The sequence below is a fragment of the Podarcis melisellensis genome, assembly GCF_964234715.1.
Source record: "Podarcis melisellensis genome assembly, chromosome: 8".
NCBI classification, from domain to species: domain Eukaryota; kingdom Metazoa; phylum Chordata; class Lepidosauria; order Squamata; family Lacertidae; genus Podarcis; species Podarcis melisellensis.
Genome location: NC_138540.1, coordinates 82,775,210 through 82,798,839, shown reverse-complemented (window position 1 = coordinate 82,798,839; position 23,630 = coordinate 82,775,210). Strand labels below are relative to the sequence as shown.

The following is a 23,630-nucleotide window of genomic DNA, read 5'->3' as shown; positions in this document are numbered from 1 at the left end:
TAGTTCACCCCCCTGCCATGCAAGGAGTTGGGCTAGATGACCCCCGTGGCTCTGTACAACTCTACAATGCAATGATGATGATGATGATGGCAGGACGGCGCCTTTAAATTTAACACCGGAAGTTGACCTCACCTGTCCCTCTCCACTCCCCGCCCTCTCTCTTCCTATGGCGGGTGCCTCTCCCAAAATGGCCGCCGGAAGTTGACCGTTTTCACTTCCTGTTTCGCGCAGAAGGAAAGCGACGCCGGCGCCCTGCCCCCTCGACTCGCTCTTTCTCGTGGCCCAAGATGGCGGCGGCGGCGGCTCCTCTTGGTGCTGCTTCTCCTCCCGCCGAGGCGGCCTTCCTGGGCTTCGGCCCCAACTCGCGCGACCCGGGCCGGCTCCCTTCTCGGCGGGCGGGGGGCCTGGGCGCCAGGAACCGCAAGAAGGGCTGGAAGCGGTGGCGGGGGCCGGAGGCCAAGCTCGGCCGGGACCTGGGAGACTGGCTGGAGGAGAAGGCGGCCGAGCTGAGGCAGCTGGGGTGAGCCTGGCACCGAATCTCCTCGGCGGGGACGCGGGGGGCGGTCGAAGCGTGGAGCCTCCAGGTTCGGGGGCAGCCTATACCATCCTCCAGGAGGGCTGAGGGGGGGCTCACCATACCCGGCGGGGGCGAGCCTGGTTTGCCTCTGAGGGGGCCTCTGGCCATGACCCAGCAGGGCTGGAATAGGCTGACAAACAGCCCCCTGCAGGGTCAGGACCCAGAGGCCCAGGACACAAATAGCCCCCTGCTGGGTCAGGACCCAAATAGCCCCCTGCTCGGTCAGGACCCAGAGGCCGAAGACCCAAATAGCCCCCTGCTGGGTCAGGACCCAGAGGCCGAAGACCCAAATAGCCCCCTGCTCGGTCAGGACCCAAAGGCCGAAGACCCAAATAGCCCCCTGCTCGGTCAGGACCCAAATAGCCCCCTGCTCGGTCAGGACCCAAATAGCCCCCTGCTCGGTCAGGACCCAAAGGCCGAAGACCCAAATAGCCCCCTGCTCGGTCAGGACCCAAATAGCCCCCTGCTCGGTCAGGACCCAGAGGCCCAGGACCCAAACAGCTCCCTGCTGGGTCAGGACCCAAATGCCCAGGACCCAAATAGCTCCCTGCTGGGTCAGGACCCAGAGGCCCAGGACCCAAACAGCCCCCTGCTGGGTCAGGACCCAAAGGCCCAGGACCCAAACAGCCCCCTGCTGGGTCAGCACCCAGAGGCCCAGGAACCAAACAGCCCCCTGCAGGGTCAGGACCCAAAGGCCCAGGACCCAAACAGCCCCCTGTTGGGTCAGGACCCTCGCCCAACAGCAGCCTGTTCTCACAGGGGACAGCCAGATTGATAGATGCCCACAAGCTCTTCTTCTCTGGCGATCCCTTGTAGCCGAGTAAGATTGTCTTCCATGAACATGGTCTTAACAGTGAGTCTGTAATTGACTGTGGAGGACTATTCTGGATCCACACGTCATTCCATAGTGGGGATATAGGTTTCCGGGTGGGAGTCGATCACGGTGTGGATTTGCCAAGCGTGCCTTCCTTCCTCTTAGCACGTTTCTCCCTTGCATCCTGAGTCCGCGTGTCTTCAAAGAAGTGTGCATGCACATGAAATCTCATACCAATAACTAACTTAGTTGGTCTCTAAGGTGCTACTGGAAGGAATTTTTTAATTTTATTTTGTTTCAAAGCCCACAACACCTTTGGTAAAGGCTGTTCTCCAACTGGAGCGCTCGCAGGCCAGTGTTTCCCAGTTGTCGGTCTTTATACTACATTTTTAAGATTTGCCTTGAGACAGTCTCTAAACCTCTTTTGTTGACCGCCAAGAAAATTCTGAGCGTAAAAATGGAAAGCACAATGCTGGTGGAACCCTCCGCACTGGGGATTCCCAGCCTTTGGTATTCAGGGGCTCAGTGGAGGGAGGACTTGGTTGTCACGGCTACTGATAGCCTTGTGCTCCTTAGTTTCCAGCCAAGTTGGCTTTTGGATTGCTCTCCTATACTATTTTAGACAAGTGGTTTATATACTTATGAATGTGTGTTTACCTTGTGCAATTATCAACATTTATTCTATATTTGAGACCTTAGAATTCCTATAACTGCCCATCCCTCCGTCTTGTGGCAGTGAATTCTGCTGGTTAGTTTTTTAAAAAATCAGTTCTATATACTGCCTGATCATGAAATCTCAGCTATGTGTTGTGTGATGCAGTTCTTCACTTGTCCCAAATCTCCCACCTATCAGGCTTCATTGGATCGACCCCATAGGGTTCTAGTATTATAAGAGTCAGCAGAAACAATCACTCTATCCACATTTCCCATGTGTGGTTTCATGCACCTTTCTTGTGCCTGCTTGCCTTTCTTTGTAGAGAAATGGAGAGGTTGAAGTTGAAATAAGCAGAGGGGTGCTGAAGAACTGATAGTTATGGGAGGAGTCAGTTGCAGAAGTGCAGGGAGATAATTACTAGGGAGTAGACAATGATGAACCCACAGTTATGGGGCATTGGTGTGCAGCAGACATTATGGGCTGGAGTAGAGCCCGCCCCCCTCCAGGAGGCCAAACCTCTGAGAGGAAATGTTTTGTTGGCGCAAATAGCCAGTGTGTGTGCAGATCTTGAGGGCAATGTGGAGTGGCCTGAGATTTGGATTGGCAGTGTTTATTATTGCATTATTTTTATATATATGCCACCTTAGAAGCTCAATGTAATGTATGTGGTTCTCCTCCCCCCCCCCCCATATTTTATACTCACAGCAACAACCCTGTGAGGTAGATTAGGATGAGAGATGGTTACTGACCCAAGGTTACCCATTGGTCTTCATGACTTGAGTGGAGATTCAAACCCTGACCTTCCTGTCTCTCAGTGTTGTTACAATGCAGGAGCAGAATGGTAGTGTTGGCTGTATATCTGGGGCCTGGAGAATAGTCATGCTGTAGTGGTCCAAGTTTATTTTTTTTCCCTTCTCTCCAGAGGACCTGTGTCAGAGAAACCCAACGAAACCCTCTTCTTCGTAGACACTGGCGTTCAGGAAAAAGGTAAGAGGCTGCAACAAACGAGGGGAGTCAACATGGGTTGTGAATACCAGAGAAATTGGAGCCTGGATCAAAAGTGTTCCCATTGCATGCAGTATAAGCTGCCTCCTGCAGTGGGACTCGCGACTCCTGCTCTCAACTTACTTCATCGTGCTGTTTGTGCCTCTGATGAATTCTTGGCTTACATTTTCCTTCCAGTCCGAAAACAGAAGTGTGGCAAAGAGAAGCCGTTGAAGATCGACTTGATCCTGCAGCCGGATTCCAAAGTGCCTCCACCCAAAGAGTAAGTCTTCTTCTGGGTTGTGCAGAAGAGACTGTAGGAAACCCGTTGCCTGTCTGGCGCTCTTGATATCCCCCATCTGAGCCTTTGAGCTTTAGGGAGACAATTAGAGGCAAGAGAGGGAGAGTGCGGCCAGGCAAGCTAAGTTGTAAGTTTGGGAGCGCCAGCGCTAACTTGCATAACACCCAGCAGGCTGCCCTTCGCACAGTCTCTTTACACAACTTGGTTCACTGAACTACTTTGGAGCCTTTTTCTTACTCTACATATGGCCATACTGCAGGTACTCCTCCAGGAGACTCTGGAAATAGAAATTCACAGTAATAATTTCCTTCCATTCTGTTGCCTGTCAGATTCTCAGGGAAGTGTGAGTGTTTCTCTCCTACTTTTTGACCTTTTCAGTATTAGCAATATTTCAGCATTTCTCCTCCCCACAAAGTTTAGTTCAGCCTCTCTTTCATCATATGACTTAGACTCTTTAGGATGCACTCCTTACAGCTCTGTGGCTTCCTTTCCAGCTGGTCAGTGTCCTCCTTTAAACTACTATTCTCTTTAGGTAGCTTGCCTCCCCAACATCCCATAGGCTTCAGAGGAGACCCTGTTCTTGCTGCCCTGAGATTAGAATCATAGAATCATAGAGTTGGAAGAGACCACAAGGGCCATCGAGTCCAGCCCCCGGCCAAGCATTAAAGGTGCTGCTGCTACAGTATCGGGAAGTAAAGTGAGGGAGCAACCAGAGGGTTTTTTCGAGTTGCTAAGTATGATTCAGGAAGTGGGGGAAAGGGCTGGTTCAGCTCCTCTCAATAAGCAGCTGTCTTGTGCAGTATCAGACAGTATTTATCCATTTACCTCGTAATTGTCAGCATCAGCTGACGGTGGGCTCGGCCGACGGCAGTCCTGTTTGACCAGGGGTAGGCAACCTAAGGCCCAGGGGCCGGATGCGGCCCAATCGCCTTCTCAATCCTGCCTCCGGACGGTCCGGGAATCAGCATGTTTTTACATGAGTAGAATGTGTGCTTTTATTTTAAATGCATCTCTGGGTTATTTGTGGGGCATAGGAATTCGTTCATTATTTTTTTCCAAAATATAGTCCGGCCCACCACATGGTCTGAGGGACGGTGGACCGGCCCACGGCTGAAAAAGGTTGCCGACCCCTGTGCTTGACCAAGAACTTGTCTTTATTCTCCTTAGCATCCTCGCCCACCAGGTTCCCAACGGCAAGAAGCTAAAGAGGAAGCAGCGGCTTTGGGAGAAGTTGACGGAGAAAGGGGTGGTGCCACGGAAAGAGCGCCTCCTTCAGGAGAGGTTGCAGAAGCCCCCGGCGGTGAAAGCTGCAGAAGCAGGCAGCGGCATCGATCCTTCCAGGACGTTCTATGACATGTGGTCAGATTCAAGTAAGTCTAGATGGCAGTCAGGTGCAATAATTCTATCCCTAGCTCTAGAAAGAGAGAGGAGTCTTGTGAGTTACAGTTAGGTGGGTGGGACTTGAGAGTTTCACTGCTGCCACCCCACCCCCCTTTATAAACAGGTGTGGTGGAGTAGAGGTTACATCCTTTTGGAAGGTCCAGCAGGTGAGCATAGCCTCATGCTTTGGTTATAAGTCAGCGGTTAGCAAGCCGGTTTTCATGGGATATTGGGCCTGAATGGGGTTCCAGGTCTCCTGAAGGGTAAAAGGTAAAAAGGTAAACAATCCATGGACGGTTAAGTCCAGTCAAAGGCGACTGTGGGGTTGCAGCGCTCATCTCACTACAAGCCGAGAGAGCTGGCGTTTGTCCACAGGCAGCTTTCCGGGTCGTGTGGCCATCATGACTAAACCGCTTCTGGTGTAACGGGACACCATGAGTGCACAGAAACGCCGTTTACCTTCCTGCCACAGTGGTACCTATTTATCTACTTGCACTGGTGTGCTTTTGAGCTGCTATGTTGGCAGAAACCAGGAAAGAACAACGGGAGCTCACCCCATCACACGCATTTGAACTGCCAACCTTCCAATTGGCAAGCTCAAGAAGCTCAGTGGTTTAGACCACAGTACCACCCGTATCTTGAAGGTCATTCTATGTGGACCAGCATCTCACGTAAAGCATCACCTAAGCTACTGGCCAGTTCCTTTGCGTGCAGCATTTGCGTGTATCTGGAGGGAAGCTCTAGTGACATGTGAGGGCTTTGGTGTCCAGCTAATTCAATAGGATGTTCGTCTGTGTGGAACCCTATATGCATGCAGGCTACTTTCGCCCTCCAGCATCTCAAATACATTTGCCCTAGAGATGGAGGACAAAGTTGTGTCACCCTTCCACATATCTAGTTGTCCCGAGTTGCATTGCCATAGCTGACGGGGGCTGAGAATACCCCACAGTAGTTGCTTTTCCTGGAAACATCTGAGAGTCGTGCAAGGAAAGGCTGGTGCTTTTTGCAGCAGGTTGTCCTCTCACCTGTAGCTCCTTGCTCTTCCGGTCATGTTTTCTGCTGCTCATCTTCCCTTCTCCGCGTCTCTGCTTCATGCCTTGCGGTGCCATGAATGGCATGGGTGAAACCTTCTCGAGGAACCCAACCACCTAATCTGACACTTCTTGAACCCAATTCCACTTTTCAACGATGCCGTTTTTTAAAAACAAAACAAAACCCACCCTGGCTGCCCTCTCGAGACTTTTGCAACCTGGTTGCTTGTTCGAAGTTATGTTTTGCGGGTCGAATGTGCCTGGTTTGCGAGGGCCGAACAGAAACTTAAAGGCAGCGATTTGAAATGTCATTTCATGCTTGATGTGATGCAGACGTGATACCACCCGCTGCACCATTTATTCTCTTCTTACTTGCACAGGTCAATGTAGGTGTGCCTGTTACCTAGATGGCCATCCTTTGTGGTCTTGGGTGTGTGTGTGTGTGTGTGAAGTTTGTGTCTCTTCTGGGGACATGCACTGTACATTCCCTGCTCTTCAACACGTGCTTGAACCTCTCTATCTCTAGTAGACGTACCTGTAATCACATGCGTGTATCGGCTTCCTGGTTTTGTCTTCATCCCCTCCGCCTTTTCTACGGTACAAGATGTGTACCTGTTCCAGCTTTTAATCTCTTCAGCTGGGAGGGGAAGGAAGTCAGCGTGGCCTCCGGATTCTATCTAGGTCATGGCCCAGTGTCATGCTAGCTTTCTCCGGGAGAGGTCAGCACTCATACAGTGACATGCTGAAAAGGATCTTTTTTAGGAACCCAGGGGTGGAATCTCTGCTGCGTCTCTTTTTTCCTCTGTCCTCCCCACCCCCCCCAAAAAAAATTAAAAATAAATCCTCGCTGTTTTAAGAATTTGTGTTATCTTAAAAGTTATGAGGGCTTCCGGTAGTTAGAGGAGAGATGCTGAGAGCTATTCCTCTTGAGTTCTCTTTCCAGCTTTGGCTGGGAAGAGGCGGGGAGACGAAGAGAGCACAAGCTGGCCTCTGGGAGTCTCTTCTGTGACCCGGAGACTGCAAAGGGCAGCCCGATGGCAGAGAGAATCATCTGCTGGGTTGGCTCCCTAAGCAGATGTACCCAGTTGGCCAGGCTGGCCCTGTGGGATTTCCCCTTGCGGGGAATCCCTCCCACATGCTCTGCATGTTGCTTCCAGCGGGAGTTGCCTGGCGCTTCTGGCTCAGCTAACAAGGTGGTGGGCGGTGATTGGCATTTCTCTCCATCCCGGCTGACACTCATTCAAGCAGGTTGGAGCAGCTACAGTCCTCCCTCGCTCCCCCTCCCCTTTTCTCCCCTACCTTCAGGTGCCTGCTGCGTTTATCCTTCCCGGCTGCTGCTGCTGCTGCCGCCTCCTCCTCTCTTCCTGCCCCCCTCCACGCCCCCAACTGCTTGGGGTCAAAGGTTCAGGGCTAATCTAAGTGCTTCAGAGGACAAAATGACCTCCCTCCAGGCCACCGTCCGGTTCCCGTGGGTGGCTGGAACGTGACTGCCCGCCCACACTCTCCGGCCAGGTTGGCAACTGCTGCCAAAGCAGGCCGGTATGTGTGCTGATGGGAGGAGAATTGAGTAGCTGCAGCCCCAGAGGCTGCATCTCACACCTTGTTCAGAAGAAGCAGAAGCTCAGGCTCTTGCTGGCCTTGTGACATGCTTTCTTTCTCCTCCCCTCCCTTTTTTGTCTTCCCAGACCCACTGGACAAAGCCCTGGCTGGGAAGGATACCTGGTTCCTGGAGCAGACCAAAAAACAGCCCGTGAAGGTACGTTGGGGGCTTCGCTTTTAAGCCGGGGTGGTTGCTTGAGGAGCCGGGGGCCGCTTCAGCCTCTCTTTATCTCTCCTTAGCGCCCGGAGCGTCTGCAGAAGCCTCGATCTCAGCTGCCGGCCGTGGAGGTTATTCCCCCAGGAGGGTCGTACAACCCCAGTTTCGAAGCCCACCAGGTATCTGCAAGCCTTTCCGCCTGTGGGGATGTGGCTGCGACACTGCTAGGGATTGGGGAAGGCGCCATGGTTAATGGGAGGGGGCATAGGCAACGGAGGCGCCAGGGGAACACATCACACTTTTTTGAACTGGGGGAGGGGTACCGTTTTCAGTTCAAGGGCCACATTTCCTCATCAGCTAGCCTCCAGGGGCCACATGCCAGTGGCAGATGGGACTAGAGTCAGATTTGGACAGCACAGAAGTTGTGACTCTCTGCTATGTGTAGCAGGCTAGATTCAGTTAGAGGTGTCTATGCACATACACACACACATTTTTTATCTGTTGTATTACATTGATAAACCACCTTCACCTTCCAAGGAGCTTGAGGTGGGTTAGGCTAAGGCAGGGGTCAGCAAACTTTTTCAGCAGGGGGCCGGTCCACTGTCCCTCAGACCTTGTGGGGGGCTGGACTATATTTTTTAAAAAATAAATGAATGAATTCCTATGCCTTACAAATAACCCAGAGATGCATTTTAAATAAAAGCACACATTCTACTCGTGTAAAAACACCAGGCAGGCCCCCACAAATAACCTACAGATGCATTTTATATAAAAGGACACATTCTACTCATGTAAAAACCTGCTGGTTCCTGGACCACCTGCGGGCCTGATTTAGAAGGCGATTGGGCCAGATTTGGCCCCCTGGCCTTGGTTTGCCTACCCATGGGCTAAGTGGTGGTGACTGACACCATGGTCACCCAGCATTAGCTTCATGGCTGAGTGCGGGATTCGAACCCTGGCCCCTCCCAGGTCATAGTCCCAGCACTCTAACCTTTATGCCACACTGGCTCAGCCAGCCAGCCAGGCAAATGAGTGATATCACAGTTTAATAAAGCATTGCAGCCAGGAAACAGCACCCAGGGAGGGTGTGGAGCAGGGCTGGTGAGAGAAGTAGCTTGAGAATGATCCTGAGGGCCAGACGGAGAGGGCTGAAGGGCCACATTTGGGCCTGAAGCAGTCCCTTACGCATCACAGCGGAGGTCCCACGAGGGATGGCTAGGCCTGTTCCTCCGCTGTTCACGCCGCTCCCTCCCCCTTTGCAGGCCCTCCTCCTCCAAGCCCACGAAGTCGAGCTGAAGAAGCAGAAGGCAGCGGAGCGATTGGAGCGTCAGCTGAAGTTCCCCACAGTGGAGGAAGCCCCCACCGAGGTGAGCGTTGGCCCCTGCAGAAGGGAGTTCCACCGCTGAGGCTGTTGGGGAATTGACCTGCGCCCTTGCCGGCATTCTGACCTTGTTCTTGGGAGGACAAAAACAAGAGCAGAAGGAGCAGGGGTGCCACCATTGGACCAGAGGATTGTATCAAGTGAAGACTTGGCCAGGATATCCTGGGGCAAGCTTCCCCAACCTGGTGCCCTCCAGATGTTGGACATGGACTCCAGACCATTGGTTAGGGATTATGGGAATTGGAATCAGAACAGTGACGTCTAGAAGTTGCCAAGTTGTGGGGAGGCTGTCTTGGTCCTGTTTGTGCAAAGAGTGCAGAGGGCCTTGTCTTGGATAGAGTCAGCCAAGCTCTCCTGTCTGTTACCTTCTCCTAAGAGCACATTGTTATGCCATCCGTTCCATGTTTGCCAGGGGTGACTAAAACTGCAAAGGGCCATAAAATGACAATGGCTCATCTAGGCCGGGGCTTTTCAAGCTTTCAGTCCCAAGGAAAACGCTTCCCACATTTTTATCCCTGCTAAGTTGCATCTCTGCATCACAGGAGATTCTTGGGGTTAGTAGAGGGAGGAGTTTTCAGCACCTGCAGCTGTCCAGTGTGAAAGGAGAGTTTGCAAAAGCTCCCAGAAGCTGCCTTTTCATGAATACTTACTTGCTGCTGCTATCGATCTTCCAGAGAAGCCCCGGATAAACTTCCTAGGGAAGCAGCGTGAGAATTACAGGTTTAGGTAAACACGTTGACAGTTCAGGTGCTGCATGACAAGATCACAATTTGTCACTTCCTTTTCAGTAGGTGTGATCCTGGAGGGGTGAGCTGTGGTGTCGCAGCCTGGCAGCAATAAGTCATTGTGCTTATGTAGATGAAAAGTTGCCACTTGGTGGTTCTCAGCCCCTCCTTGCCGAATCCTCTTTTGCGGAGGACCAGGAAAGGGCAATGTGGCCGCTTCGCCCGTGGTTAGCACCCCTCTCCTGCTAGAAGCAAGCCAGTTTCCTCACTTGGCCTGAGGAGAGCGTATATTTAGCCTCCTAATAGGCCTTAACCCTACAGCCCTGTATCAGTTTAAAGGGATGTGCCGGCCTCTGAGAAGATGTAAATAATCCTGCCCAGAGGTGCCAGGGCCTGGCACTCAGCAGCAGCAGCAACAGCCTCCCACCAAACAGCAAAAGCTCCCAAGCCTAGGGAAGGAGCCAGGATCCAGCCTAAGGCTTGGAAGAGCCATGCAAGATCCTGTGTCCAGGGTCTTTCTGTATGTTGAATTTAAATGCAGCTGAGGACTTTTAAGTGTTACTTTTTCGAGTCAGAGACTCAATATGAATGCGTTGGTATGAGGTACGTGCTTTCCCCATTTTGGACGCCATGCTTTGGCAGTGATCAGCCTTCAACTTAAGCATTGCCAGTGGGGTTTGGGCAAGACTTGCTGGAGAAACCAAGCCAGATCCAAGGTTCTTGTGTTGAAATACAAAGTCCTGGTCAGCGTGGGTCCAGGATCAGGGCCCCAGAGCCCTTGTATCCCTGCTCAGTCACTGAAATCCAGAGGAGCATTGTGACTGTATTACTAATTATTAACTGCTTAGGTAATGGCAATGCTGCCACAGGGAGTTCAGAGGGACCTTCAGGATCCCAATAGCCTGGGTTGTATCCAGTGTTAGTCATACTCAAAGTAAACCCATTGAAAGTGTGGGGGGGGGTGTTCCTGGATTGTTTTGGTTTTACCATGTATTTCATATTCTCCTTTTGTGTTTTTCTGTTGTGAACTGCCCTGGGATCTTCGGATGAAGGGCGGCATTTAATAAATAATAGAGCAATAATAATTGTTAGCTGTCCTTCCACGTACAGAGGCCCAGTTGGCCTCCACTAGAAGTCAGCCATATAGCATCGCCAGGCCCTTGCAAAGGAACACTCTTCCAGCAAAGATTTTGCTCTCTTTTTGACCTTTAGGTATCTGTTACGAGACATGTTCGTGCCAACAGGCCTTTTGTAGCTGCTCAGTTTTAATTTTTAAAAATGATTACCTGCCTTGTTCTTTATTTTGTGTTTCAGTGTCGGACACTGATATTTTATGATATGGCTTATGCTTCTTTTCTATTTTTTTAAATTTTTTAAATTAAATTTTCCATTTTAACAATCCAATCAAATCACATTAAATATTCCAAATTATACAGATGCATATTATATAGTCCAAATATTCCACCAAATTATAAATTTTTATTGGGACTTCCCATGCTTCAAGTTTGGTGGGGCTCTGATCATCTTATATCTCTACTGCCTTGAGTTTCCAATAGTTCCTTTAAATCTTCCTGTGGTTAACCTCCCTTCCTTCTTTCATGGCCTCTGAGTTGTTTCCACAGGCGAGTTGAAGTAAACAATGATATGCTTCTCTGTGAAATTAGATATGGCTTACGTTTCTATAGGTAAATGAAATAAAACCAAACGGGGTGCACTGAACCCTCTCTGGCTCTTCTGGCCCCTTTCAGATATATTAATGTGCAGGCAGAAGGTATCATGCAGAGTGAAATGGGAAAGAGCTTTTTTGTCTTTGCAACGGCCTTCTCCCTAAGAGAGTTGGCACATCCTTTGAGGACAATGGATTGAACGCTACCGGCCGTTGAGAGAAGACGCAGTCCAGGCAGGGTGTGCGATGTTTCTCTCCACCCCCAACTCATTCCTAATGCTGCAGCTTCCCTCTGCACTTGCAGGAGACGGTGTTCCAGGAGCAGTGCGAGGGCCTCTTGGAGGAGGAGTCGGACGGCGAAGGGCGGCAGGAGAGCCCGTCAGAACCTCAGGAGGGAGAGTCGCAGGCGGACGCCGCTCCCATACCTCGTCTGACCCGAGTGGCGGCAGGAGAAAAGAAAACAGAGCGTCAGCGGAAAAAGGAGAAGGAGGCCAAGCGGAAGGTGGGTTTGTCCTCGGTCTAGTGCAAAACTTACACGCAGCCCCAGATTTGTGGTTGTGCCTGAGCCCCTCCCTTATATCCCAGAACCATAGAGTTGTAGACTTGGAAGGCTCCCTAGAGTCATCTGGTCCAACCGCCCTCCTGAAACGCAGGAATTGCAGCTAAAGAATCCCATACAGATGGTCGTCCAACCTCTGTTTAAATACTGAGGCTCCCCCTTACGTTCTGAGGTAGTCAGTTCTTCCTGATGTTTAGTCAGGATCCCCTTTGCGTCGTTTGAATCCATTGCTTTGGAATCCATTGCTACCCCCTGGGGCATCAGGAAACAAGCTTTCTCCACCTTCCATGCGGCAGCCCGTAGGGTACAGTCGTACCTTGGAAGTCGAACAGAATCCGTTCCGGAAGTGTGTTCGACTTCCGGAACGTTCAGAAACCGAGGCGCGGCTTCTGATTGGCTGCAGGAAGCTCTGCAACCCATCGGAAGCCCCGTCAGACATTCGGCTTCCAAAAGAGCATTCGCAAACCAGAACAGTCACTTTGGGGTTTGCAGCGTTCGGGAGCCAAAACGTTTGAGAACTAGGCTGTTCAAAAACCAAGGTGCGGCTGTATTTGAAGATGGCCTGTCATGTCAGCCCTCAGTCCTCTGTTAGGCTAAACTCAATCAGTCAATGCCTGGTTCCTTGCACCTTCCACCTTGAATCAAGTATTCAGGCGTGTTGTTTTTCTAGAGCAGGGGCCCTCTGGGGGTGATTGGACTCCCAGCTTCCCATTAGCCCAAGGCAGTGTGGACGATGGTCAGAGGGGATGTGGCCCCAACAGAAGGCCAAGGGACCCCTGTCCCTGTCGTGGAACATGTCTTAGGGGAAATGGATCGTTGGTTGAAAAACTTAAAACTTTCGTATGTAGAATATCAAGCGGGGGGGGGTGGGATTCCAGTTGTGGTCCCCCCTCCACCCCCAAATTATGCACCCGGGTCTTTGAGTGACGTTTTCTTGTTCATATCTGGGTCATTGCCTTTGGGGCCATGAGTTGATTTGCACCAAGGCTTTGGCCTGGGACTTGTGGTGGGTTAAAGGAGGATGCTCCTCTTTCCCTCATATTCACAAGAATAAATGCTTTATTCTCAGTGTTCATTATTAAAGAAATTAACACTTCTTTGTAAGACCTTGTCCGAAAGACTAGTATTAGCCTTCCCCAGCTCCTACATGGGACCGAAAAGATAAAGTTGCCTTTGGTCAACCTCTAAGTCTCAGACTGCATGCCATACATTTGAAACACACATGTGATGTTTTGCAAAGGATCTTGGGAACTGAGCCACGTGCAGAGGCGGCATTTGAACTGGCGGCACCTTCCCTCCCAGCTCAGACTCTCTTCAGCACTATGCAACAATAACTATTGTCATTGTTGTCATTGTTACTGTTACTATTACAGTGGTACCTCGGGTTGAGAACTTAATTCTTTCTGGAGGTCCATTCTTAAGCTGAAACCGTTCTTAACCTGAGGTACCACTTTAGCTAATGGGGCCTCCCGCTGCCGCCGTTGCACGATTTCTGTTCTCATCCTGAAGCAAAGTTCTTAACCCGAGGTACTATTTCTGGGTTAGCGGAGTCTGTAACCTGAAGCGTCTGTAATCTGAGGTACCACTGTGTTTCTATACCATCCTTCATCTGAGGATCGCAGGGTGGTTCACAATATAAAAACACAAAAATACATAGCACAGCAACAATAACACACACTCCCCAGTTTAAAAGGTCACAGATTAAACTCATTAGCCAAAGCCTAATTACAGCTGAGTTACCATAGCCTCCCCTGCCTCTTGAGATGTGGGTGTGGGCTGTTTCTCTATTCTCTTGTCTCTGGAAGTGAAGTTCGCTATAAGCACAGCCACAAAAGGGGCTCGGGGTTGAATGGGACATGGCAGGTTCCCACAAGGCCTCTGGTGAACAGGGCTGTCCGTGTGCACCTTGATCCTGTTGGAGCAAAGAAAACCTTTAAAAAAATTTTATTTATTTATTAAAGTTTTAAAGGTTACAGAAAGAAAAAAGAGAAAACACCAAATTACACAAAAACAAGACCACATGTCACAATAAAGAAAAACAAAGAAAAAACAGAAAAATAGAAACAATTTTTTAAAAAAACCACAACGAACCTTCCCATAACTTATCTTTCATTTGCTTGTTTCCTTGACCTCCTCACACCTCCCTTTTTTGTATTCTAGTTCAGTTAGCTATCCAGAGGTACTTTAAACAATTATACACACAGGAGACGCAGAAAGAAATGGACATTGACCGATTTTTGAAAACAAATGGTCTACAAAAAATCTCTCAAGAAAATAAGCTAATGTTGAATTACAAAATAACGGAGCAGGAGGTAGAAAGAGCAAAGAAAACCTACAAAACATAATAGCTAGAGGGTTGGCTTCCTCAGCACCTCCCTTTCCTGTAAAATCAAACACGACATTTCTGGCCCCAGTGGTTGGTTATGTGCTTGAAAGAATCTTGACATTTCTCTACTGAAGTCTCAGAAACCAGTAGGAAGTAGCTTGATAAAAAGCAGGGAGATTTTCTCCTGTGCATAGCTGCTTCCTCCTCTTAAGCTGCAAAAAAAAAAAAATAATAATAAGAGGAGCCAAACCTCCATAGCACATATAGACTGTACGATCTAGCTTTTCCTCGAGGCAAAGTTTGGTGCAAAACGATAGTAGTTCTGGTGCAGGGATGCACAGACCAGTCGCCCTGTGATTGCGTAAAATGCCCTTTTGTTTTGTTTCTCTCTCTGTGTGTGTGTGTTTCTACACACGCTCGTACTCCTTCCTGTGCAGGCACCTAAGCCTCTGCCAGGGCTTGCTTGCTCCCTGAGCTGCCCTTGAGAAGCCGTGGCAATGAGGGCTGCCTTCTGGGCCGCCTGCCAGAGCGAGCCTGATTATCCTCTCCACTGATGCTGCTGCGGCTCGCGAACACGCGGCCATCTGGCCGAGCCTGGCGCCTGCCATCTGCTCCCTGCAGGAGCTACGCGGGAGCAGGGAGGACGCCAGCTCTTGGGGACGACCACCTCTCTGCTGAGAGAGAGAGATCCTGCGCTGGCAAGAGGGAAGGGGTTTGCCCTGGGCTACAGAGCGCACCGTGGACAGCAAGGGGCAAAAGCGAAGAGGGAAGCCATTCTCTCCAGACCTGCTGCCTCATCCTCTCTCTCTCTCTCTCTCTCTCTTTTTCCCCTCTGTAAACAGAAAGCTCGGGAAGCGCTTGAGAAGGCGGCCCGGCTCCGGCGGCAGGAAGTGTTCCAGCTGCGCGCCATCCGGCTGCAGGTGAAGCGGAGGGAGGCGGAGCTGATTCGCCGGAAACGAGAGCGGGAGGCCAAGCGCAAGGCGGAAGAAAACAAGCCCAAGAGGCTGGGCAAGCTCAAGTAAGAGCCTGTTGAGGGGGACGCAAGGCTGGGAGGAGGAGGAGGAGCTTGGCTAAGAGACGCCACGGATAATGACCCCATTCTCTCCACCCCTGCCAGGAAGGGAGCTCCGAAGGAGAAGGCCCGGTCCTTGTCTCACACTTCTCAGCAGGGCTAGAAACTCAGGATACATTAGCTAGGTGCCAAATGGCTCCTTAAAGCAGGGTTTAAGGAATGTCTCGTAGCCATTTTGGGGCAGGGCTGCAAGTCTTGTTTTTCAAAGGGTGGACTGACCGTGATCGATTCTCGGTTAAACGTCTGGCTAGTTCAGAGGACCGCCTTGAGCTCGGTGGAGAGCTTTGAGAACTTTAAAGGAGAAAAGTCACTTGACCCAGGGACAGTCCACATGTACAGTGGTAACTCTGGTTAAGAACTTAATTCGTTCTGGAGGTCCGTTCTTAACCTGAGGTACCACTTTAGCTACCCGCTGCCACCGTGCGGTTTCTGTTCTCATCCTGAAGCAAAGTTCTTAACCCTGAGGTACTTTTTCTGGGTTAGCGGAGTCTGTAACCTGAAGCATCTGTAACCTGAGGTACCACTGTATATTTGGCCCATTCCGACCTCTCTTTCTGTACGGTGACTGCCCCTGCTCAGAAAAAGCGTTTTCGTACCCTGAAATTCATCCTGAGTGTGCAGATAAATTATAACGGATAGAATTCGACATGGTGGGGTATTAGTGTGTGAAAACAAGCATCTTCGCTCAGTCGCAAGCAGCCAGTAGCCAGGGGCAGAATGCGCCTGGCGAATTTCGGACACTGCTTCTCAGCAGCCCCCTTTTGTTTCCCCCTCTTGCGTGGCAGGTACGAAGATCCTGACCTGGACGTGCAACTGAGCACTGAGCTGGCAGAGTCCTTGAGGACGTTGAAGGTGAGCATTTGCAGGGCAGGCAAGAGGCTGTATTTAGCTTCCCCATCGAGCGTTCAGAGTTCCCTTGGTCCCGTTGCTGGCCCCCCTCCATTTCTCTGCCGCCTTCTTGAGGTTGGCACAACCCTCGCTGCACGCTTTCAAGCCAGCCCTTTTCAGAACGCAACTTTCTAATTAGGCCGCCCACTCCGAAAATGAGCAGCCTGGCCTTGCTGGCGTTTGGAGGGGCTGCCGAGTGGAGTTAAGAGAGCCCCTTTGGAGTTGAGGGGTGGTCCATTCCTCTCCAGGGGCCTCTGCCCTGTGCCCCCCACCTGCCCGCCCGTGCCTGCATTCTTCCTTCCCTTGGTGCCCGATGATGAGACCCATCCTTGCGCTCGGAGAATTTGCAGCAGTTGCTTGCTGGGAATGTGAAGTTCCCCAGGGGCTCCCTGGCCCTGCCGAGCAGGTGAGGACTGGGGAGCTGAGGCGCCCAAGGAAGACTCTCCTTTCTTCTCTCTCTTCTTCCCACCCCCTTCCCAATTTGGAAGAGTTCTCCCATATCTGGGTACTGCACGATCACAGCCTCTCTAAAGGTGTCCTCTCAGAGCTGCTTACTGCCAGCGTTTGTGCCCCTTCTCTGGACCAGCTTGGGTCAGGGAGACCCACAAATTCACCCCAGGATGTTGAGCTCTCAAACTCATCTCCCCTCCACACAGTTTGGACCACTAGGCTCCCAAACATTTTTTGGACCACTACCTCCTTGCTTCCATGAATGCATCCCCAGTGGCTCCTATAAAAAAGGCATTTTTGCAGCATAGCGGTTTGCACAGCTTCCTAAGGAATTGCAGGCATGGAATTGTCGAGTTGGAAAGGGACCCCAAGGGTCATCCAGTCTAACCCCCTGCAATGCAGGGGTCTCAACTAAGTCATACACGATGGGGCCATCTTACATGGGTAGGCAAACTAGGGGCCGGAGGCAGCCCTGTCGCCTTCTAAATCCAGCTCAGAGATGGTCCGGGAATCAGCGTGTTTTTACATGAGTAGAATGTGTGCTTTTATTTAAAATGCGTCTCTGGGTTATTTGTGGGGCATAGGAATTCGTTCATTTATTTATTTTTTCCAAAATATAGTCCGGCTCCCCCACAAGGTCTTGGAGACAGTGGACCGGCCTCCCTGCTGAAAAAGTTTGTTGGCCCCTGAAATCTCTGCTCGAACAATATTCAAAACAGTATCAATTCATTGCGCATTTATTCAAAATCCAGTTAGAACTATTTAGTTTAATTATTTCTGCAAAACTGCTGAACCTGACCCTGTGGTGCCATTTTTTTCATAGTCACTGACGCCACTGCCGCCGCCCCCCCTTTCCCCTTAGTTCCCCCCCCCCCCACAAGCAGCCAGCAGAGCCCCCTAAGGGGACACCAACTCTGGACAGTGCTGACTTCCTCTTCCTGTTGGGTGTGACCTTCACCTTCCTCCATCAGCTGACTACCACAGAGGGAGGAGGGGCTGCGTAGACATCCCAGGATGTTCTTCAGCATCAGAATTAACGTGATAGATGGGTCTTTCTGCGTTTGACTATCTGAGATGCCACAGAGGGATTTCATGTCAGTGGAGAGGCTGAGCTTCTGGCTTCTGTGGCCAGTAGTCCGAGAGAGAGGCCTGTTCTGCCTGTGTGTTGACTCCCCTTTCTTTTGCAAAAACCTGATCAGCTGAAGTAGCCACCTATTGCCATGCACAGTAGCAGGGTGTTCCAGTGGTCTGTGGTGTGAAGAATTAACTTCCTTTGGCATTTGCCTTGCCTTTGTTGCCTCTTAGTCGTGGGGAGCAAACCCATCAGAGGGCTTGTCTGCATGCCCCTATTTCACAGTGTCCTTTCAGCGTCCCTGCGATTGGCGAGCTAGTTTGGGATTGCGGCTTCTCCAGCGCCAGCCAATGAGCTTCGAGGCTGAGAAGACTTTGGAGGTGGGCTCTCCCCCCTCCCAAATACTCCGTTCCCTCCCTCCCAGCTCCTCACACCTTCCCCCTCACAGGCAAGACTCCCAGAGCTCATGCAAAACACCTCCATCCCAGGGAGCAGGAAGGCACCTAATGAGTGTACGTGAGGAGTTGATGTTGTGCGAAGAGTTGCGCTCCCGACACCTGCAGTGTCTCTGCTGGAGGTGTTGGTGCAAAGAGGGGAGGGCTTCGTACAGCTGTTTCTCTCTCTCCCCCCCCCCCCTTTCTTCACTGTAAAGAACACGGCTGAGACTCCAACTTTCTGGTGCAAAAGGGAAACTCTCCAGCCGACTGTGCTGTGGGAAACGGTTATGATTTCCAGGAGACCTGGCTTGGGGAATCTCTGGCTCTCCGGATAATACACCAGGGCCAACTCTCAGCCCCAGCGATCAGGGCTGGGGAAGATGGGAGTTTGAGCCCAAGAACATCTGTAGAGCCGCAGATACCTTCCCAGAACCAGTCTCTGTGTTTGATTGTTACGGGCAAACTTGAATGTTTGTGGATTCGGGGGTTTTTTAATCCCCAACTGTGTGTTTAATTTTGGGTTGCATGTAAGAGAAGGTGGGGTATTTTGTTCAAGGCAAACAAACCTTCACGGTTTCGACATTGGCAGTAGATTTGGGGGGAAAGAGGTGTTCTGAACCGCAGGCCCAAAGCGGGGCAACCAAAATGGTCAAAGGTCTGGAAATGATGCCTTATGAGGAACGGCTAAGGGAGCTGGGCATGTTTAGCCTGGAGAAGAGGAGGTTAAGGGGTGATATGATAGCCATGTTCAAATATATAAAAGGATGTCACATAGAGGAGGGAGAAAGGTTGTTTTCTGCTGCTCCAGAGAAGCGGACACGGAGCAGTGGTTCCAAACTACAAGAAAGAAGATTCCACCTAAACATTAGGAAGAACTTCCTGACAGTAAGAGCTGTTCGACAGTGGAATTTGCTGCCAAGGAGTGGGGTGGAGTCTCCTTCTTTGGAGGTCTTTAAGCAGAGGCTTGACAACCATATGTCAGGAGTGCTCTGATGGTGTTTCCTGCTTGGCAGGGGGTTGGACTCGATGGCCCTTGGGGTCTCTTCCAACTCTATGATTCTATGATTCTATGAATGGTTGGGCGCAGGGATACCAAGGACGTCAAAAACACGAGTGATCTGTTCTCGTGCTTTATTAAAGGAAGGTGCAGACTTAGAGCAAATTTGCCTGCCAGTTCTCCTAGCCTTTGCAAAAGCAGGACAGATAACGCAGCAGGGAGACGGTTTGTCCGTGCCCAAGCAAACAGTCATACATTCTTTATACACAAAGCAGCAAACATCACTCTGGCCCGAACCTCCCATCCCTTCACCTGCCCAGATGACTGCATAGGTGGCAAATACCCAGGCATTACCCTCTTTCAGAGCCCAGCACCCCAAGCCCATAGATAGCACCAGAGCAAGTGAATATAAACATATATGAGCTCGTTGCTGCAACAACTACCAATTCATTGTGGGGTTATCTTGCCTACCAAGATGGTTCATTAAAGGAACAATTTGCCTTTAGTGCAGCATGTGAGGGCATCCAGGCACAGCTACTTCTCTTCGCCTTCTCCCCCTTCTCTGACAACCTGGATGTTGTGCCGTGAGAACCAGTGAATCCAGGTGTTGGCTGAATTTCCCCAAAGAGTAGCCTGATCAAGACTGCTTGGCACATAAATGGGTACTTGACCAGGAAGGCTCTCCCGCCACAAGCCCCAGACTATCGGGATAACCACAGGTCTCTTTGTGCTTAACATGAATCCAGATCTATCACGAGTTCTGTTTCTGCTTCTTCCACCAGCCCGAAGGCAGTATCCTGAAGGACCGGTTCAAGAGCCTACAAAAACGCAACCTTCTAGAGCCCAGAGAACGTGCAAAGTGAGTGGGTTGGCAGGGGTGACTCTTCAGGGTGACTCTTCACTGTTAACACAAGGGGCCCACTTGATTAATGTTTCTTAACTGGAAGAAGGCAAGCCAGAATCAGCAACCCCTGCAGAGAAATGGGGGTCAGCCTCCTCTGGTTGGTTCTTTAGGCCGCAGGGAGTCTTTCATTGGAAATACTTTCTGGGCAGCCATCGGTCCAGGGATGCTATGGTCACATCCTGCATTGCACATCCAGCATGGAGCTGGAGGGGAGGAAACGAGATGACCTTCCCACTCTGTAATCCTGAGTCTCTTGTTACTTCCTCCAAGCGGTTTAGCAGTTCTCTGATGCCACAGTGGCGCACCCAGATTCAGGTATTAATGCAGTAAATTACCCCCAGTGGGTGGGAACTCTCTACACCTGCTGCCGGCTGTGGCCTCTTTAAATTATGGGATATTGTGGGATTATCCACACTTGCTTAAACCTCTGATAAGATTTGCACGTTCCAGAGAGGAAGCTGAGATTTCAGTGAGTTGAGAGAATCGGCAAGGTCAGAGGGTCTCCTATTGCTCCTCTCATTCATACAATATAAGCAGCAGCAGGATAATGCTGGTGTCTGTCTCTCTTCCTCCATAGAACTGTGCCCCTCACCACCAGCAAAGATTCTTTCTTATTCAATCATTCATTCAATTTATACACCGCCCTATACCCGGAGGTATGAGTTACGCGGGTGGCACTGTGGGTTAAACCACAGAGCCTAGGACTTGCCGATCAGAAGGTCGGCGGTTCGAATCCCCGCGACGGGGTGAGCTCCTGTTGCTCAGCCCCTGCTCCTGCCAACCTAGCAGTTTGAAAGCACGTCAAAGTGCAAGTACATAAATAGGCACCACTCTGGCGGGAAGGTAAACGGCGTTTTCGTGCGTTGCTCTGGTTCGCCAGAAGCGGCTTAGTCATGCTGGCCACATGACCCAGAAGCTGTACGCCGGTTCCCTCGGCCAATAAAGCGAGATGAGCGCCGCAACCCCAGAGTCAGTCACGACTGGACCTAATGGTCAGGGGTCCCTTTACCTTTTTATACCCAGAGGTCTCAGGGCTGTTAAGTCGTTGTGAAAACCCTGGGAGTTCTGTGTGGATGTGGAATGGCCTTTTCCAACTCCATGTCCACCAGCTTGGCTCACGGCCTATGTGGGGGGTTGTAATCCAAAACATTGGAAGGCAACCACTTGCGGAGAGGGTGGGTGAGGCTAATGTGTAGACCCTTTCGGCCGGTTCGCAAATGTGTGTCCAGCACTTGGATTTCTGTATGTGAAGTGGCAAATCAGAGAGCCTTTGATTCCGCTTCACAGCAGCTCAAAACACGGTGTTGTTGTTTGAAGGTGTTGCTTCACACCTTTAAGCGGTGAGTCACAAAGTGCAATAGTCGCAGCTCTCCTGAGGACTTTGGGGGGAAACGTAATCTCTAAGTCTTCATGCGGGAGGGAGGGAGGGAGAGAAACCTTTCAAGGAGGGTGGTGTGTGGCCTTTGGAGAGGAGATGTCTCTGCAGCCATGGCGGCTTGCCTCCCAGGTTGCTTTGCTTGGCTCTGGGCTGGTGTATTTAGCAGTTCCTCTCACTGAGGGCTGCAAAGTCCCTAAACCTCTTGTGTCTTCCTTGCCAGGTTCAAGAGGAAATACCGGGTGAAGTACGTCGAAAAGCGCGCCTTCCGGGAGATCACGTAAGTGGTGGCAGCACTTTGCCCGATAGTGGCAGGCTAACCAGTCGCTCTTGCCCCTCTAATCTTGCTCCACCGCCCTTGTATTTATTACTTACTTATACAGAAATGCACAGCCTTCACAGCTCAGATGCATTGTTACTCAGGTTGACAACAGTTAAAATCGCAGCAGCAAGATCGCACAGCCCAGACAGGCATAGCAAATAGAAACGCCGTCTTCAGATAAAAACATCTACTGGCCAAGGTGAAAGCCTGCCAGAATAATAACAGCAAGAAGAAAATAGCTTTGCCAACTGGGGCAAGACAGCCAAAGCAGGGGCCGCATTTTTTTTAAAAGATGGGAGTGGGGACTCCTTGCAGTATTAAGCAAAGCAGTTGGCACATAAGAAGGAAATGTGCCCTTGTGTGCTAGCTTTCTCTCTGCCTGGAGTCATTTCCATATGGGGGTTTCGTGAGTGGCACCCCCACCTCTAGTTGTGGGGTGGTTCGGTCCATTCTGCCGCCTCCACCACCTCGTTCCTGCCTCAGGTTTACAGTCTGATAGCCATTGGAGAGGAGGCCTGAGGTTCCCAGGGTGAAGATGCAAGGAATCCTTAACAGGCAGTTGAGTCTATTTGGGGGATCAGGCTGTTCTTCTGGGAGTGGGGCAGGGGCTCCATCTCCTAGAAGCCCTTGGATCTCTGGCTAGTGTATGAACGCCCTTTCCTTAGCCTCTGAAGCCACGGGGCAATTGACAGTGCAGTCCTTTCCAGGAGGCAGAATGCACAATGCTTCTGGTGGTCTGTGCTTAGGGCCAAGCTGATCTTCCCCTCACTGCTATTATGTGTGCCTCTCCCCCCCCCCCCCCGGAATCCTGGGAACTGTGGTCTGCTACAGGTGCTGGGAACTGTAGCTCTGTGCGGGCAAACTACAGTTCCCATAATTTTGGGCCGGGGAAAGGATGTGCTTCAAGTGCACGGTGTGTACACAGCCCAAAGCAAGTCTCATCTTAATAATAATAATATAATAATAAAATTTTATTTATATCCCGCCCTCCCCAGCCAAAGCCGGGCTCAGAGCGGCTAACAACAATAAAATAATACAGCATTCTAAAACCAATTCATTATCTTTGCTTGGTTCTTGTCCTCTGGCCTTTCTCTCGGACCCAGTTCAGCTGGTTTTAGCATCTCCCATCCAGGCCCCCCTCTGCCTCCCAAGCTTACGCTGTTGCCTCTTCTTTTGAGAGAGATCCAGTCGTTCACTTCTGGTTTTGCTTCTGACTCCCCTTAATTCATTACTGTTCTCTCTTCTCTCCCTCCCCATTCTGCAGGTTATAGAACACGGATTACGCCAGAGCACCCCAGCAACTCACCGTTTCCCCAATCTTTCATTAAAATTCCATAAACTGCACTCAGATTGTGTACCTATTCTCTCTCTCCTTCCTCTCCCTGATCCCTCCATTTGTCTTGAGTGTGCAGACATAGGATGTCACCCTTCTTCAGGTGGGAAGGGGCCCAATCAGTCACCTTAAGTCTATTACTGGTTCACAACAAACAGGCAAACCTTACTACGTCTGTACGCTTTCTGCTCTTAAAAAAAATGGAAAAGGGAAACTTTGCCCTGCAAAAAGTTCCCCTGCATCCCATTTTCATCAGGCACTTTCAACAGCCATGTGCTGACTCTGCACAACTTGGGCCTGCTTTTTGCCCAGTTTTGCAAGAGGAAGCGAGTGGACACTTGCCACTCACACCGCAAGTCCTACCTGGCTGTTGCCCCTTTTTCTCAGGTATCTGAAGTTTTCACAAAGCACTGCGCACAGCAGGGATCCCTCGGCGGCTGCCAAGCTTCAGAAATGCAGGTGATTGAAGCATATCTAAAAACAAATTTCAGTAGCTGCACAAAGTCCTTTGTGGGCTTATTTGAGTCATGTTTGCTGAGCAGACCCATTGAAATCAATTAATTCAGCCTGGTGATACTCAGTGTGCCCGCTCTGAGTATCCCTATTTTGGGGTATCGCCCTTTGT

At 50.7% G+C, this 23,630-nt stretch overlaps 1 protein-coding gene across 1 annotated transcript; it reads left to right on the top strand.

Moving 5' to 3' along the window:
- The first annotated feature begins 264 nt into the window (after positions 1–264).
- On the top strand, positions 265–23,016 carry NOP53 (NOP53 ribosome biogenesis factor). Its single transcript, XM_081922220.1, has 13 exons — positions 265–520; positions 2,969–3,033; positions 3,229–3,313; positions 4,499–4,701; positions 7,428–7,498; positions 7,582–7,677; positions 8,761–8,865; positions 11,575–11,772; positions 14,998–15,173; positions 16,013–16,079; positions 19,854–19,930; positions 21,574–21,630; positions 22,937–23,016. Exons 1-13 carry the CDS (start codon positions 288–290, stop codon positions 22,941–22,943), a joined length of 1,440 nt encoding a protein of 479 aa, XP_081778346.1. The 5' UTR covers positions 265–287; the 3' UTR covers positions 22,944–23,016.
- Positions 23,017–23,630: the final 614 nt, after the last annotated feature.

Coding starts and splice junctions, on each gene's coding strand:
- NOP53 (XM_081922220.1), top strand. CDS start 288: ATGGCGGCGGCGGCGGCTCCTCTTGGTGCTGCTTCTCCTCCCGCCGAG. Junction 3,314..4,498: donor AAAGTGCCTCCACCCAAAGA/GTAAGTCTTCTT, acceptor TATTCTCCTTAG/CATCCTCGCCCACCAGGTTC. Junction 19,931..21,573: donor GAGCCCAGAGAACGTGCAAA/GTGAGTGGGTTG, acceptor CTTCCTTGCCAG/GTTCAAGAGGAAATACCGGG.